The sequence below is a fragment of the Lissotriton helveticus genome, chromosome 7 (genome assembly GCF_964261635.1).
Source record: "Lissotriton helveticus chromosome 7, aLisHel1.1, whole genome shotgun sequence".
Lineage (NCBI taxonomy): Eukaryota > Metazoa > Chordata > Amphibia > Caudata > Salamandridae > Lissotriton > Lissotriton helveticus.
Window position 1 is genome coordinate 72,079,257 of NC_136068.1, and position 16,286 is coordinate 72,095,542.

Genomic DNA, 16,286 nt, shown 5'->3' on the forward strand with positions numbered 1-16,286 from the left:
GCGTGACAGACCAGATTTCAAGGCAGAGACCTCATGGTCCTCACTGCCGGAGAGAGAGAATACAATCTGCGTGTCGTCGGCATACGAATAGATTGTCAAACCGGCGTCCTGCACAATGGTGGCAAGGGGTCTGACATAGATGTTAAACAGCAGAGGGCTGAGAATCGACCCCTGGGGGACGCCATATGCAGAGGAATGGACAGCAGATTCAGCTTCTGACAAAAACACCTGAAAGGTGTGCTCACTTAGAAAGGAGGCAATCCAGGCCAGCGCAGATCCAGCAACACCAAGGGAGCGGAGAGAGTCAAGAAGAATGGAATGAGACACGGTATCGAACGCTGCACTCAAATCCAAAAGGATGAGTGCAAAGGTCTCCCCGCGATCGATACCGTGCCGAAGCCTCTCCGTCACCCCGAGGAGTGCGGATTCAGTGGAGTAATGTGCGTGAAACCCAGATTGGGATGAATGTAGATATCCCACGTTTTCAACAAACAAATTAAGCTGAGTGTTCACATGTCGTTCCAAGATTTTAGAACATGTAGGCAGCAGGGATATGGGCCTGAAATTGGCTAAGTTAGTGATGTCCGCGCCGGTCTTCTTCAGCAAGGGAACGACCATGGCATGCTTCCACTCTTGTGCCACCACAGACTCTGTAAGAGATGTATTCAGAAGTCTCATTAGGACTCTCCGTGGTTCGAGGTCCAACAGTTTTAGGATTTTCATAGGAACAGGGTCCCGAGGGGAGCCTGACCTGATACTGTTCAAGCACGATGAGAAAGTGATGTCATCAAACAATAGCCAGTCGTAGATGTGCATTGAAGGAGGGGGAAGAGGACTGCTAAAAGTATCCACCGGTAGGGAATCAGCAGATGGCAGAGGAGTAATCAAGGATTCATGAATACGCTCCACCTTAGAGATGAAAAAATCTGCGATGGCATCGCACTGTGGTTTATCCAGAGCCAGAGGAGAAGGTACCGTGTCTGCTCCCGTTAGCTTCTTCACCACTGCAAAAAGAGTCCGCGGACAGTTCTGTGCTTGAGTAATCGTGGATGCCATAAAGCTTGACCGACCACAATGTGTGTGTGTATCATAGTTGCCTTTTCTGCTTGCTCACCCCTGGCCATTCAGTACTACAGTGTGTAAGCTCTAACTCTAAAATGGTTCTATTAAAATTGGTTTCACACGATTGATCTATTTAACTTTGCTGTAAGGCCGTGGTAGATTGCGCAGAAGGAGCATCAGTGGCATGAAAGTCAAATGTCACATTTGGTCTGCAATGTGTATTTACACCACCCACATATATGACAAAAACATACGGCTGCCTGGAGTACCTTAGTGCTCCTACTGGGCTGCAGCTTTAAAGCACCACAGTGATACATGGAAACAGAGAGTACATTTTTCATGCGGATAAATCTATTTTATCTTTTTATCCATATGAAGTATGCCTTGTTAGCCCACAGTGATGGGTGCTTACTTTAGTAAACAAAATGGCAGGCTACATATTTGGAATAGTGCACCCACACAGTAGCTAAATATCTACCCGGATAAATGGACAGATGTGAGTAGGAGCCCTGAGGCTGGACCTCTGCTTGCAAAGAGAACAGAAAAGAAAAGACCCTGGCAAGAAAAGAGTCCCCGGGTCAGCTCTAGAGTATAGCTCAGAATCTGCAAGGGGTGAACTGTAAAAGTGACGAAACGTCATGCACAGTAATAGCAGTAGACTGAAGCAGTTCAGATAAAATAAGGGTGGAGACCAACCACCCTTAGTGAGGTTAGCAAGGATAGAAGTGCATTCAGTAAATAATAGTGGAAACTGAGGCAAAGGAAATAAAACTAAAATGAAATGGAAATAGAAAAAACATTGACAGATAGAGAAGAGAGGACTGAAGAAAAACTCAGGTGCAGAAAAAAATGGACCGATTACTGGACGTTGGGAAAACACTGCAACCCCAAAATACTGACTAGCAGCAGTAAAGCAAGATAAATGCAACTTCCTTTTATAGTAAGTCTCTAATACAGAACATGAGGACAGGGAGACTTCATTTGACATGCTTCAGATTGTTAGACTACACTTGCGTATTTCAATAAATCAGACAAGAAGAAGAAGACGGTGTCTACTTTACTAACGACATGGCCCAGGTGGAGAATAATATCAAGACCCCTTTTCTGGAGTATTTCCAGGCCCACCACAGCTACCTGCCTAATGAGACAGGGTATTTCTTAAAGAGCCTTATGACCCATGTGCGTTGCAGCTTCAGCGTCAGTTAAGCCACCTTTGAGTCTGGTCCCTGACTATATCCTAAAGCTGTTTTCACTGTATATATTAATCAGATTCTCCATGAACAATCCTAGGTATAAATATCCTTAAAATGTATCTTCGCTGAGGAAGTGCTAGAAAGAGCAATCAAAGCTATTTTCTACTCATTTTTAAAAATCTAATTTAATGGAGAAATCAGATTTTGATAACTTTAGTAAAAAATAAACTTTGTAAAAATATGCTTTGTGATGCTTGAGCAAAACATGAGCTCAACCTGGTTTTGCTACTCTTGGCTGGTGGTAACAACCTTACTCTCTAGATGACAATGGCTTGGCCTCTTGGCTTGGGAAAACAGAGGTGTTGTCAGCAACTGGCCTCTTAACAGGGATCCCTTTGGGGTGGGGACAGGAGCACTTAGTACAACAAAGGACACCCTTCACACTACCTCTTTTGATTTGGATATGCCAAGTGGGACGGACAGGGCCTTCTCCCGTTCATGATCAGAGGCTCTCCTGGACCTCTTGCTCCAATTCCAGCAGCTTGAATCAGTTCTTGGTCCAGATAGAATGGATGGAATGAGTTGCCACCAGGAATTAGGCAATGTAGCACCCAGTCTATGTTTAGGAAAAGGATTAAAAACGTGGCTGTTCCGAAGAACTTGATCTTGCTGTCTTTGAGTACCGTCCAATTTAGCTTCTGTACTCCTCGTTTTATGATGATCAGTGTTGACGTACTATAGCACCAGGGTACCCTTGGGGTGTTTGTTGCGCTCTATAAATATTATATACAATACAGTACACTACAATAGAGAAAGGAAACTGCTTATAAATAGAAGAGTGATGCAGGAAGAACCAGAGCCCTTTCTGGCGGAGGAAGAGGTTAGTGATTCTGTATTTAGGGCTTGTGCAGATTTTCACAGCAAAGCAGACAGGACGTGCTGCACAAGGAGGTAGAAATAGGGTGAGAATGTAGTCAGGATTGTGTGAGGAAAACATCTGAAATCACATAGTAGAGCACAGGATAAGACTGGCACCTCACCACCTCCTCCCCAGAACATTCATGGACCTCTTTAAGACAACACCTGATGGAAAAGGCCCTGTTTGAAGAATGAATGCTCAAGGATTTGTGTCTCCTGCTGACACCCAGGGTCTGGAAATGATCATCTCCACAGGTATAGTGGTTGCCCTCCTGTTTGCCTGTTCCAGGGAAACAAAAAGCTGAAGTATACCAGACTCCAAGAGGGCCTAGATGACCACAAAGGACTTGGCCCTGCAGGAGCCTCGACTGGAAAGACTCCTAGCCTAGAAGTCTGCCAGAGGATCCAAGGGTGTGGGAATGACCAGGAGGGACATTCCTGGTTGCTGGAGAACATTTTTTCCATTTCCAGAAGACTGGAACAAGGAACAAGAAAGGTGGACAATACAATCAGGTTTATACAGCGCAGAGCATTTTACTATGCTGAAAGTGTGTTTGGCAGGCCACAGGGTAAAGGTATCCAGCCTTGTTTATCTTTGCCCAGTTACAGCTTCCAGCTTTAATCCAAAGAGGATTTTGCCAGACGGTAAGATATTGGACTGTAGCAAGGCAGTAAATCTATCACAGCATGAAACAATTCATATGGCTACAAAATCAACCTAGTCATTCTCCAAGCTTTTGGGGCTAAAACCAATGGCTTTTTGGGAGCTCAACAACTACATATTTGACTTTGGTAAACTTTTGCCAGATTCAGCCACAGCCAATGCCTTACAGTAAGAGTTTCACCTCCATAAGAGTGACAAAATCATGGAAAAACTTTGACTGGTGAAACCTGACTTGTGTATCCTTCTGCCCTTTGCTCCATTGTTATCCACCTGACATGGTGCCAGGCCCAATCAACCAACAACTAACACTTTACATTGGTGCTTTACTTTTCTAGGTGCTTTTTGTGTTAATAAAGGCAAAAATGCACACTATTGTTAGTTAGGTCACCTTCACTGTAATTTTTGTTTGTATTTTTATTTTTGTAAAATCAATAAAAACAATTATAAATTAAAAAAATATAAAAATGCATATGTCCATTCCCCTTATCTGATGTTGGTGTCTTTTGTTCCCTATTTTTCAAAAATGGCTTTGGAATTTTACTGTGTAGTTTTCTTGGCTTTACAATTGCTGGGAGTACTTAAAATTAACATGTTGTTACGTTTTTATGGTACCACCCTTCCCAAATTAATAATCCATCATCTGCCACTGTATGTATGTAGGGAAAGATATGAATTTAATGGCGGGCTGCATGAAGTGCAGATTAAAAGTAGTTATTTTTCTGATCCTCAGCTTTTCTCGACGTGGTTGCCGACTGCATCCCAACCCAGAACACCCGCTGTGCCTGCAGAGAAGGATTCACCTGCAGAAGCCCACCTGCCACCAAGGACACATGTGATGACTGTTACAAGATCAAAGCCTGTGGTCCGGGTCAGGGTGTCCTGAAAAAGGGTGAGCAGATACCAAGAATGATAAAGACGGCTGGGGATTGACCTACCATTAGGACTGCTCCTTCTGGGCATCATATGACATCTGAATGCCTCTTCTGTTAATTCATCCCTTAATCCCCCGGCCCACCTCAGTTTCCTCCATAGCTCCAGGAACCAAAGCCACTGCTATCTTTGTGTCCCAACACTATCACCTCCTCCCTTTGGGGCCAATTCACAGAACTAACTTAAGTCAAAATCCTAAACTTACTACTTTTGGTATTCACAGAAGTAAGGATTTTGTCTTAAATTTGTCTTAAAACAAATTTAAGACAGACTTAAGACAGATTTAAGACAAACTTAAGACAGATTTAAGAAAGACTTAAGACAGACATAAGACAAACTTAAGACAAACTTAAGACAAACTTAAGGCAGACTTAAGACAGACGTAAGACAAAATCCTATCTTAAGTCTGTCTTAAGTCTGTCTTAAGTCTGTCTTAAATTTGTCTTAAGACGAATTTAAGACAAAATCCTAACTTCTGTGAATGCCAAAAGTAGTCAGTTTAGGATTTTGTCTTAAGTTAGTTCTGTGAATCGGGCCCTTAGTGTCTCCAGGCTCCACCCCTGTGATAATCCCAGTACCCACATGTCCTATCCTTGTGTTTCCATGTGCAATGCAAAACAAAATCTTTCTTTCAGGTCATACAATGTCTTTCCAGGTCACACACCAGTGCACCCGGTTCCTGAAATCACAGCTTTCGGGATTCACAGAGGTGCTTCCAGGCCCTACACCAGTGCTTATATGTCTCAAAACAGTGCTGTCAGGTTCCAAACCAGTGTTTCCAAGTTTCACACAAGTGTTTCCAGGTCCCAGACAAGTGTGTCCATGGCCCACCACCTAGATTATGCTTGTGCTTCAAGGTCTCACCCATGACAATGTCCAATTACCTTATAATCTCATCTAAGGGATTCTAGAGCCTGACCAAGTAAGTCACTCTCCATGCTGATCATAATGCTCTCCATTGCAGTATCTGGAGGTACTATCCCAGTGATACCCCTGCCCTCTAGGTCCAACCCAGTGCATTGAAGTTCTCCTCCAGTGCTCTTCTTGTTGCTCTTTGTGGTACCCAATTGTTGTCCTTGCATGAACAAGAAACGTTTTGAAATAGTTCCAGATCCTATTGCTGTGCTTTGTCACTACTATCAAATCCAATTGAGATGACTTTTCACATTCAGTGCAATGCGGCAGCCAACTCCATGCTTCGCACAGCTGTAAAGGTGGTACCGCAATGCATGTCTATATCCAAACCCGTAATCTCCTTATGGCTGTGTGCTGCATGGCCTGTGACCTATTTTTAACACATACTAGAGTGCTTTTCATGTGAAATGCATAATTCTATCATAGTGATCTTTTCCTTTAATAATATTTTCAGCCCAATTGTCTTCTTGCGTTGCTTGCACATGCCGGTGTTGAACCAAGCGCATCCCTTTCTAACAATATCACCATCAAGGGCCTAATTGAAACCTTCACAGTCATGAAAGGGCACTTGACATGATGCAGTTAATACCAACAAGAAAGAGAGGGCATGAGTAGACGCTCCTATACCCCAATCAAATTCGCAAATAACAACAGAGGAGTGACTCAGTGAAAGAAGAACAAAGAAGAAAGTTGCTACCATAAACAAAAATGTGAAGTCTGTTTGTTCACTCTGTACTGTGAATGTGGTCATTACTCCCACAACACATGTACAAAGTATCCAATCTCTATCCCCCTGTGAGTACCCAACAAGCTACCCTACTAGGACAAAACCCGTCGGGTGCAATACTCACCCAAGACTATCGTAAGGGAGAGGGAAATTCTTTTCTTTATGAAGGACCCTCACTCACCACTAGTTGGTGACATGCTTCATCATTGGGTCCCCGCTGGGGTGACCGAATGTCCCCCCAGCGTGCTACAACGCCTGGTTACAGCGGAGCGGGATGTGGCAAGTGTAACAGTGCCCAAATTAGAAGTGACTATAAATGAGTGTGCCAGTGTGTTAAAAAATGCAAAGGTTGTAGCCTTTACAAAAATCTTTAATAATGGCCAACCTGCATTGGATTAAAAACAAAGTGAACGGACTACACAAGGTTCTGAGTTAGGGAACCGGAGTCCTGTTGAATATAAAAAATGGTCAACATGTTTCTGCTGTTTTTAGTTGCAATTTGCTCAGCACTCGTCAGGACCTAGCAAAAAGTCCTCCGGTGGTGTGCGCGCGCTAAGGCGTACCCTATCGTAAGGCTCTATATGTGAAAAATTATTTTATGTGATGATTCACCGGACAGTCTCCGTCGTTATCCACTGCGATTTGCAGGAATACACTAGAAACCTGTTAGGAGAAAAGAGACAGACAATAACACATAAGCGGACCTCTAGATTAAGTCCTTTGATCACATGCGTCAATTATTAGTGAAGGTCTTTAACATTTCGAGAATAGGCGAAATGAATGCTTAACGTATATTTTACGATGGTGGACCATCCAACTAATATGGGGTGCTTGCCCTGGTTCTTGACATGATGGCCTGGTAATTGTTGCCTTTTGGAATTAAACTCAACTTGAACTCATGGAAAGTTGAACAATGTGTTCATTCCTCTCAAATACAGACTTTGGGGTCAAGGCAAGCAGTAGACTCCACTCTGCGCACCCAGCCATCCACACATCTTTTTTTTCAAGACTCACTGCATTGTATTGGGCCCTCATATCATTCCTTGAGCTATTATTTAGCTGAGATTTAAAATGTATATTTTATGTCGCACAGGGCAAGATGTATAAAAGTAAAGTAGTGATTTCCAAAATTCTGAATATTATGGAATCGGAATGTGGTTAGATATTGGACCTCGTGTTGTCCTCTTTGGCTACAGCCAGCAGCATTGACCGGCTGAAATAATCCGAGCTCCAAAAACGTGACTAAGTCCAAACATGGAAATCTTCACTGAACTAAGGCATCAAAAGTATCCAGCCAGCGAAGGAGCTTCTATGGCGTGAAATTGAAATTACTCCCACATCCAGCTTTTCCACCAAAACTGAACAGCTAAACTGAAAATATGTCCGGTGGCTATCTGATGGCATAGAGCCGTCTTTTGCCACAGCCAGCTGTCCTGCTGATATGTTTTACTTTCATTTCACAGACTAAGGGCCCAATTATGAGTTTGGCGGGCTCACCGCCATACCCCCGCATTGATGGTCCCAAGAAAACCGCAGGATTTCTAACCGACGCATTATGATGCATGCGGCCTGAACCATCGGCTGCCATCGACAGAGTGTGTCCCACCTGGGCCGCATCAGACTGCAATGTTGGCAATACGTACTCCAACGCCATCTGGGCCGCAGCTTCCTTCTGACCAGATTATGATAACACAGTTGTAGAAGCCGTCCCCTAGCAGCGGTTCCCTGACGGCAGAAGGCCAACACGGTACACTCTCAGCAAAGCACCAGAACACTACCCATAGGATTGATACAAAAAACACAGCTGATTTCCTTTGGCTAAGTGGACACACCTGCAAGTCACATTATAAAACACACCCCATCACAGACCATGATCCTTTGCCTCTCCCCTTTAGCACAGCAAGGCAGAGCTACTATTTTGGTCACATAAGGCTTTCCTTTTTTTCCAATCCCTTTTAACACTCTCCACACACTTTTGTTGCATTTTTTTTCTAATATCCCTTGGAGTTTTTTGTTAGTCATTGTCACTCACTTTAATTAAGAGTTATATCACATCAAGAAAATCCTAGTTTTTCAGAGGCTAATTTGTTAGTCATGGTGGATGAAATCAGTAGAGCCACAATTGTTTGGAGCCCAAGTCTAACATACTCCTCTCAGTAGGAAAACGGATATGTGGGACAGGTCAGTCAACAAAGTGAATAGTGTAGGTACCACCCTGTGCACGAAGATGGAAATTAAAAAGAGGTGGCATGACCTGAGGGGGAAGGTGCGTTCCTTGGCCTCCAAGCAACACCTGGAGACTCAGAAGACTGGTGGTGGTCACCCCAGCACCCATTTACAACTCTTTCCCTAGGAGGAGAAGGTCTTGCAGATACTGCACTCTGAGGGCTGGACAGGAATACCTGGGGGGGTATAGCCTGTTAAATTTGCCTCACTAACTGTCACAACACTTCAATATCCTGTGTGCTCTCATCTCAGCTTTTACTACTTTCCTAACATGCAATACCCAAATTATACATGTATATTTTTGCATATAAAATCAAATGTATTAATCTCCTTTAGATGCCACATGTTGGAATGCTGTCTGTAAGTGTATTAGTATGAAATTATCATCCTAGGACCCATGATATGTGTCACTATTTAAATGTATGGTCCAGCCCAATTTCATTTTGGCAACAGGTATGTATCACTGGACAGCAGAGGAGACAACACACATGCATACACACACCACACCCCCACCCAGCACAGATGCCTTCACACCCACATGCACCACCACAACCACCATAACATCCATACAGACATCACAGACATCCACACCCATAGTCACCACCACATCAGCAGTCACAATACACACACCCTGCTTTTGCACTGCACCAACATCGACAGACACATCACTCACACTATACGCACCTAAGAAACTCAGACAGAAACAATCACACACCCAACTGACGCCAAAGAAACAAGACACACCCATACTTGCACCACATACACATGACACACTTGCACCTACAACAGTTGAAAACATATCAGACACTGACTCTCCCACTACCTCCAAGACCCCACTCACTCCCAAAGACCTTCTCAAGTTCCTCACTGAGGATCCAAGCATTCACCTGGCCATCTGACCTCCCAACCCACCTATCAACCTTTCCACAAAGGTGCCAACCCCTGACAACCCAAACACAGCCCTTCCACCTGCAAATCCACCCAAGTCCAGACCCAGCCACCCCTTCCACTCCCAAGACTCCCACTTCAAAATGTTGAACACCCCTACCAAACCCAACTGTCCCCATCCCAAGTAAGATCTTCGAGGTGCCTGCCATGCCCAATGGATGCCCCTTTGTGAGGAGGTTCCCTGGCAATGTCATGAAGGTCAAGTTTAGTAGCACAGAAGTGTGCTGGACCACACATTTTGAAAATGGACTGGGCATTGGCCTTTGGTTTAGTACATCTAATTGTGCTTGCATAAATAAAAATTTGCTTTGTTTAGAACACATTTGTCCTGCCTTTACATTTCTACCTATTTGATATGATTGGATACTTTGGGATATGTGACTACAGTTGTGTTTGTTTCACCCTGATCGCTGAGCCATTTGAAGTGTTTAGTATGATCTGACCTTGGAACTAGTGCTGGAGTCACACAAGATAAGGGGAAATGTTCAATGGATGGATATGTGGGCTGAAACCCAATTGGGGCTGATAATGCATTGGGTGGTATTTCATATGGTAGGTATTTCAGCTTGGCTTGGGTAATGTCAGCATCATTTAGTTTGCACTTCTCCCCATGATGTAGGTTGGAAATGTTTTTGATGTGTGCAAGTTAGATTTTTGTTTATCCACCCATAGAGGGTGTTAAATTGTCATACCTTTGTACACATTTGTATGGACATGTGTCCATTCCTGTGTGTGTACACTACACCAACATTATCTAAATGTGTAACTGCTATGTTTGCTTTCATGACTTGCACTTTCACATTTCCCACATATGTGTGGTGGCACTTGGTTATGCTATTAGTTGTCCCTTATATACTTCAAGCCACAGGTCCTGTGCACCTAGAGTTATTGAGTGCACAATGGACTGTGGCCCAGGGCCCCAGCCTTTCAGCGGTCCTCCTGGTAGAGGCATACCTATTCTGTAGACGGTCTTTACATTATGACCTTTGAATGCTTACCACATTGATTATTTTGAATCCCATTTACCTGATATTAATGTGAGTCCATTGCAGAGATTTAGCAGAGAAGGTGTGTTTCAATTTCATGACACATCCATACAGATGTATATTTGATATCACCACTGGACCGAGCATGTGAACAATGTGAGGGTGTCAATTGATATGATGTTGGTGAGGAGGTACTGTTGTGTGACACAATATAATGCACACACCACTGTCCATGATTATGAGATGTAAACACATTTCAACTTTGGCAGAGTGTGCCTGTGCAGTGACCTGCCAAAAAGGGCATTGTTGAGCTGTAATTGTGTCATACATTCAGAACTATTCAGAACAGGGGGCCACAAAATATGTTTGGTCCATGGTCCCCCAAACTCTTGCCAGGTCCATGGCGGGGCATCTATTTGCTGAGGAGTCTAGAGAAACTGGTATAGCTTACCCTCGGTTCCATGGAGGCACAGGATGTGTAAAGCTGAGTACAGGTGAGTTTCAGCCTTATATATTTCCCCATTTCCGCCAGCTCAGATGTGGTGGTTGGAACGCCACAGACACGTCGCCAGGATGGTACATCGTAATTGGGCCAGCAGTAACACTGGCGGTGCACCCTCTGACATAGGCATTGGCCTATCCTGCGGCGATCAAAAATTCCTGGCGGTGGCGGGATCAAGGTGGTCTTTCATCTGTGAAACTGCATGCATCGTAATAGGGCGGTCGGACCACCAACGGTGCAGCGGTTATTCTGATGCCATTTGGTGGTGGTCCCAAGACCACCGAACTCATAAACAGGCCCTAAGTGCGAAGGTAAATCTTCCGACCATGTTAAACTTGGCTTCTGCATCTGACACACGCTCTATCGCAGTCAGCCTTAACCTGCACCTAGGTGCTGGTCAACCGCAACCAGATAAAAATTCATAGCTCGGGTAAGCCAGATTGGAGTTTAGGCATTTTGATGTCATTTTATTTATTCAAATATACTGCATTTTTCTAAATTGGTTTGGGATTTTTCTTGTGTTGTATTTTGACTTCATTACTGTTTTGGTGTTCCATAAACACTTTACACATTACCTCTAAATGAGGCCTGCCTGCCCTGTGCCATAGCTACAAGGAGGTTGAATTTAGCTTTATTTAGTGACTTTAGTGGTTCACCCTGGTTCACCCTGACAGAGGTTGTGGTTACTGCTTGAGGTGGGTACTTAACCCCATAAACTAACTCTCCACTTTTTTAACATTGGAGTTAGATAGTTAATCTGTGTCACACCAATGTATAGATTTTCGCCAATGTTTCTAGGATTGAAGTTGCAATAGTTTGTTTGAATTATTTATATTTTTTTATTGATTTTGGACTAAAATTAGATCCATAAATGTTACTTTCTCCTGGATTTTTTTTGCTCATTTAAATTTTAATTGCATTGATATATATATTAGTTTATCTTGTGAATATTATTTTTCTGTCGTAGTTTGTTTTTTAATATTTTAGAAATGGTGTTATGTTTTTAAGCATTTGAACATATTGATTTTTGATGCATAGTTTGAAAAATATAATGGTTTATTAAATTAATAATACGTTTTTGGGCTTTATTGTGAATTATTATTTATATGTTTCGATTGTTGATTTTTTTAAAGACATTAAGTTTTTTTTAAATATTTGGATAAAAATTGTAATTAACAAATTAAGAACATGTGTATTTCTTTTATTACAAGTTACAATACTTTTTAAGTTATATGCATTTTTATAATAATCAAATTAATTAATGTATATGTTTTATATATATATTTTTTCAATTGTAGTATCATTTTTATTTAATACTTTAAATGTAAGTATTTTAACGTACAATTAAATATGTATATGTATATATGTATGTGTGTGTACATATATTTATATATATTAAGTTCGGCAAAAGCGTGCTGCCAGCTCGGGGTGTTGCATGGTGTTGGGCTAAGCTTTAAAGAGAACTGTTATGGAAAGAAGTGTCACGAGCACATATTAAAGCCATAGATTTAATGAAAGTGCTCCAGTCCCTAAGGTATTCTCTTTGAGATATATATTGATATATATATATACCAATATAATATTGAGAGCAAATTGTTGTAGTGGATATTTTTGTACTTACATTATATGTATGTTAAGTTGATATTTTGATTCTTGCTAGTTCTGACAACAATGTTATAGTACCACAATATTTTCGTGGGCAATATTTTATTATACAGCCTCTTGTAAATGTTTATTTTCTAGTTGAAACAGATAAACGTCCATTCATTTCATTGTACAAAAACTCTTATTTGCAATTTAAATCACTGAAACATTGTTTTAATCTGTCATCTATCTCATATATCTCAAGTATCCTAAGCCTCTGTAAAATTTTGTGTTGTGTACTCCTATTTTTTCATTATGCATTTTTATTTATTTATTTATTTAACACATTTGTAGAGCGCTCAGTTACCCGGGGGTGTCCTGGCGCTGGCTTGGTTGAGCTAGTATGAGTGAGTCGGATTAATGGGTGAAGAGCCAGGTCTTAAGTTCTCTTCTAAAAGCCATCAGGTCCTGAGATTGTCTGAGCGCAAGAGGAAGTTTGTTCCAGGCCTCTGCCGCCCCAAGGGAGAAACTCCTGCCTCCCCAGCGAGCTCTTTTAATTCTGGGGACAGTAACCAGAGCCAATTCCCCCGACCTCAGGGTTCGTGCTGGTTTATGCCAGCGGAAAAGCAGTTTCATGTATCTAGGGCCCATATCATGTAGGGCCTTAAAGACCATGCATAGTGCTTTAAAAGCAATTCTCTTACGAATTGGCAGCCAGTGTAGCGTCACCAGGTCCTGAGCTACCGATGCGAATTTGGGAGTATCGGTGATCAGGCAGGCGGCTGCGTTCTGCAGTAGTTGGAGTTTGTTACGAAACACTCTGCTGGGCGTTTAACATCAAGCTGTTACAATAATCCAGGCGTGAAAGCACTAGACCTGTAACAATGGTTTTCCTGTGTTCCTTCTCCAAATACGGGAGAATTTTTCTGATGGTTTTAAGGGTATAATGCAGGGAGGAAGAAAGAGCATTAATCTGGGGTTTGAAGGACAAGGAGTTGTCCACCAGTATGCCCAGGTTTTTTACTTTATCCACCGGCGAGGGGAGAGGTCCAATTTCATCTGGCCACCATCTCGGGGACCAGAAGTTATCCCTAGCTCCAAAGAGCAGTACTTCTGTCTTCGAGGAATTAAGTTTAAGACAGTTTTGTGCCATCCAACGGCCCACCTCATGCATGCAGTTTTTGAGTCTGTCAGCTGTGTTGTCAGTATTGCCGGGTAAAAGTGACACCACTATCTGTGTGTCGTCCGCATATGCCGTGAGGTGAAAACCGAACGATCGAATCACCGGGGCAAGGGTCGAGACATAAACATTAAAAAGGGTGGGGCTAAGTGAAAACCCCTGGGGAACTCCACAGGGCAACACAAATGAATGCGATTCATGGTCTCCTAGGGCCACTGACTGGGTTCTGTCGGACAGGAAGGCCTGTAAGATTTTTAGTGCCTTTCCCTGAATTCCACAGGCCCTCAACCGGTCCACCAACAAATTGTGGTGGACCGTGTCGAAGGCCGCGGAGAGATCCAGCAGAATAAGGGCCGCTCTGCCTCCTGCATCCATCACCTGCCTGATGTCTTCCACTGATTTTATCAGGGCGGATTCCGTGCTGTGTTCCGCACGAAAGCCGTGTTGGGAAGGGTCAAGATGATCCCCTGTTTTTAAAAAGGCGCTTAGTTGTGCATTCAGGCTACCTTCCATTATTTTAGCGGGGAGAGAAGTCGAGCGATCGGTCGATAGTTATTCATCTCGGTGATGTCTAGATTGTTTTTTTTTAGCAGGGGCAGGATGGAGGCTCGCTTCCATCGGGATGGATATTCCCCTTTATCCAGCATCTGATTAAAAAGAGGAGTAAGTCCACTTGCAATGATGTCTGGGGCTAGTTTGGCTATTGCAGTAGGACAAGGATCATGAGGGGAGCCTGATTTAATTTTTAGTAGGAGCCTCACTACTTCCTTTTCAGTAATGGGCTGGAAGTGTTGGAGTGTTACCGAAGAGCTGAATGGCTCCGGGCCCTCCCTCGAGGGAGGTGTCTTAACTAGGCTGTCTAGGGAAAAGAAGATGTTTTCTATCTTTTCTCGAAAGAAGGTGGCCAAACTTTCACAGAGTGGAAGACTAGGGGGAATTTCTGTCGTTTTTGGGTTTGCTAAAGATGAGACCGTTTGAAATAATTCTTTGGGGGTATTGCTGGCTTCTTCTATCTGTTTTGTAAGGAAAGCCTTTTTTGCTTGTAAGATTCTTTCTTTATAACGTCTTTGCTCTGAATTAAGGATTTGCTTGTCTGAATCACTATAATTCATTCGCCAGATCCTCTCCAGCTTTTTACACCGTGTTTTATGTTCCCTGATTTGTTCTGTAAACCAGGGAGCAGCGGGACTTGCCCGGGTGGAGTAGGTAGTTTTGGGGGGAGCCAAGAGTAAGCAAGCATGGTCCAGCCAAGCTGTATAGGACCTAGCTGCTTCCTCCACATTGTCGGAAAGAGGGGTCAGGGAGTTTTTTAGTATGTCTTCCAGCTTGTCCCCTTTGATGTTCTTCCATTTTCTAACCTGTCTCGGAGCATTTCTGGTGCTAGGTAGTTTCTCTGGGGTAGTGAGGAACATCGTGAAGTAAATCGCTGAGTGATCTGACCAAGAGACTGGTAGAACCGATGTCACTTTTAGACTGGGATGATTTGAGAAAATCCCGTCTAGGGTATGTCCTGCTTTGTGTGTAGGGTCAGATACCTGTTGATTCATATCAACCCCCAGCAGTAGGTCGATTAGCTCTCGAATGTCTGTGTCTGCTTCACATTCCAGATGAAAATTAAAGTCACCCAGAAGAGTGAACATTTGGGTAGATGCTGCAGCTTCGAGTACTCTACTCAGTGCTACTAGAAATTGGGCTTTCGTACCTGGGGGTCTGTATACAAGGCAGCCACTAAAGGATAAATGGTCTGAAATAGTGAAGTTGAAAAGCAGTGACTCGTCAAGGCCAGCGGGACCGGATTGAAAGGATCCTCTGATGTTTTTATGATAGATGATGGCTAGACCACCCCCTCTTCTCTTGTTCCTGTTTTGGGAGTGACAAACAAAATCCTGAGGTGTGGCTTTGACTATGTCAGGACCTGACGCTGCATCAGTCCATGACTCAGTGATAAATGCTATTTTTATATCCTCATCCTGGATTAGCTCTGCTACCTCCAAGCTGTGTTTGACTAAAGACCTTGTGTTAAGAAGAAGGCAATTAACCAGTGGGTCTTTTTTCCTGATTGGGACAGTATTTTGGTTCCCTTGGGGTGCAATAGATTGCCAGAGAAGCGTGGAAGGGTATACTCAGATGTGAGTCCCTTGCTCATTGCACCATCAGGATTCAAGCAAGCCGGGCCGAAGACGCCTGAAATGGCAGAAACCGGTCCCCGGAAGCTTGTTTCCTTCCCAGTATAAGAATTGGCTTGGTAGTTTGGTTTGCCCTGTTCCCATCATGCACTGGGACAGGAACAGACTAATTTGCATATAGCCAAGTTCTGAGCTGGGATGGTGCAGTGAGCTAAAAAACGGTGATGGATCAAGCCCTGATCTTTGGACTGGGTAAGAGTGGTCTGCTTAATTCAGGCACTCTGTTCATCACCACCCCCTTTTCTGAATCATTTTGTCCACCATA

General features: G+C 43.2%; 1 protein-coding gene across 1 annotated transcript in view; it reads left to right on the plus strand.

Annotated features, from left to right (window-relative positions):
* The window catches only part of LOC144766617 (uncharacterized), a 138,156-nt gene that overhangs the window by 36,312 nt on the left and 85,558 nt on the right, over nt 1-16,286 (plus strand). Inside the window, exon 3 of the mRNA XM_078650401.1 lies at nt 4,568-4,726. Within this exon, the coding sequence (XP_078506527.1) occupies nt 4,568-4,726 (159 nt within the window). The remainder of the gene's footprint in view (nt 1-4,567; nt 4,727-16,286) is intronic.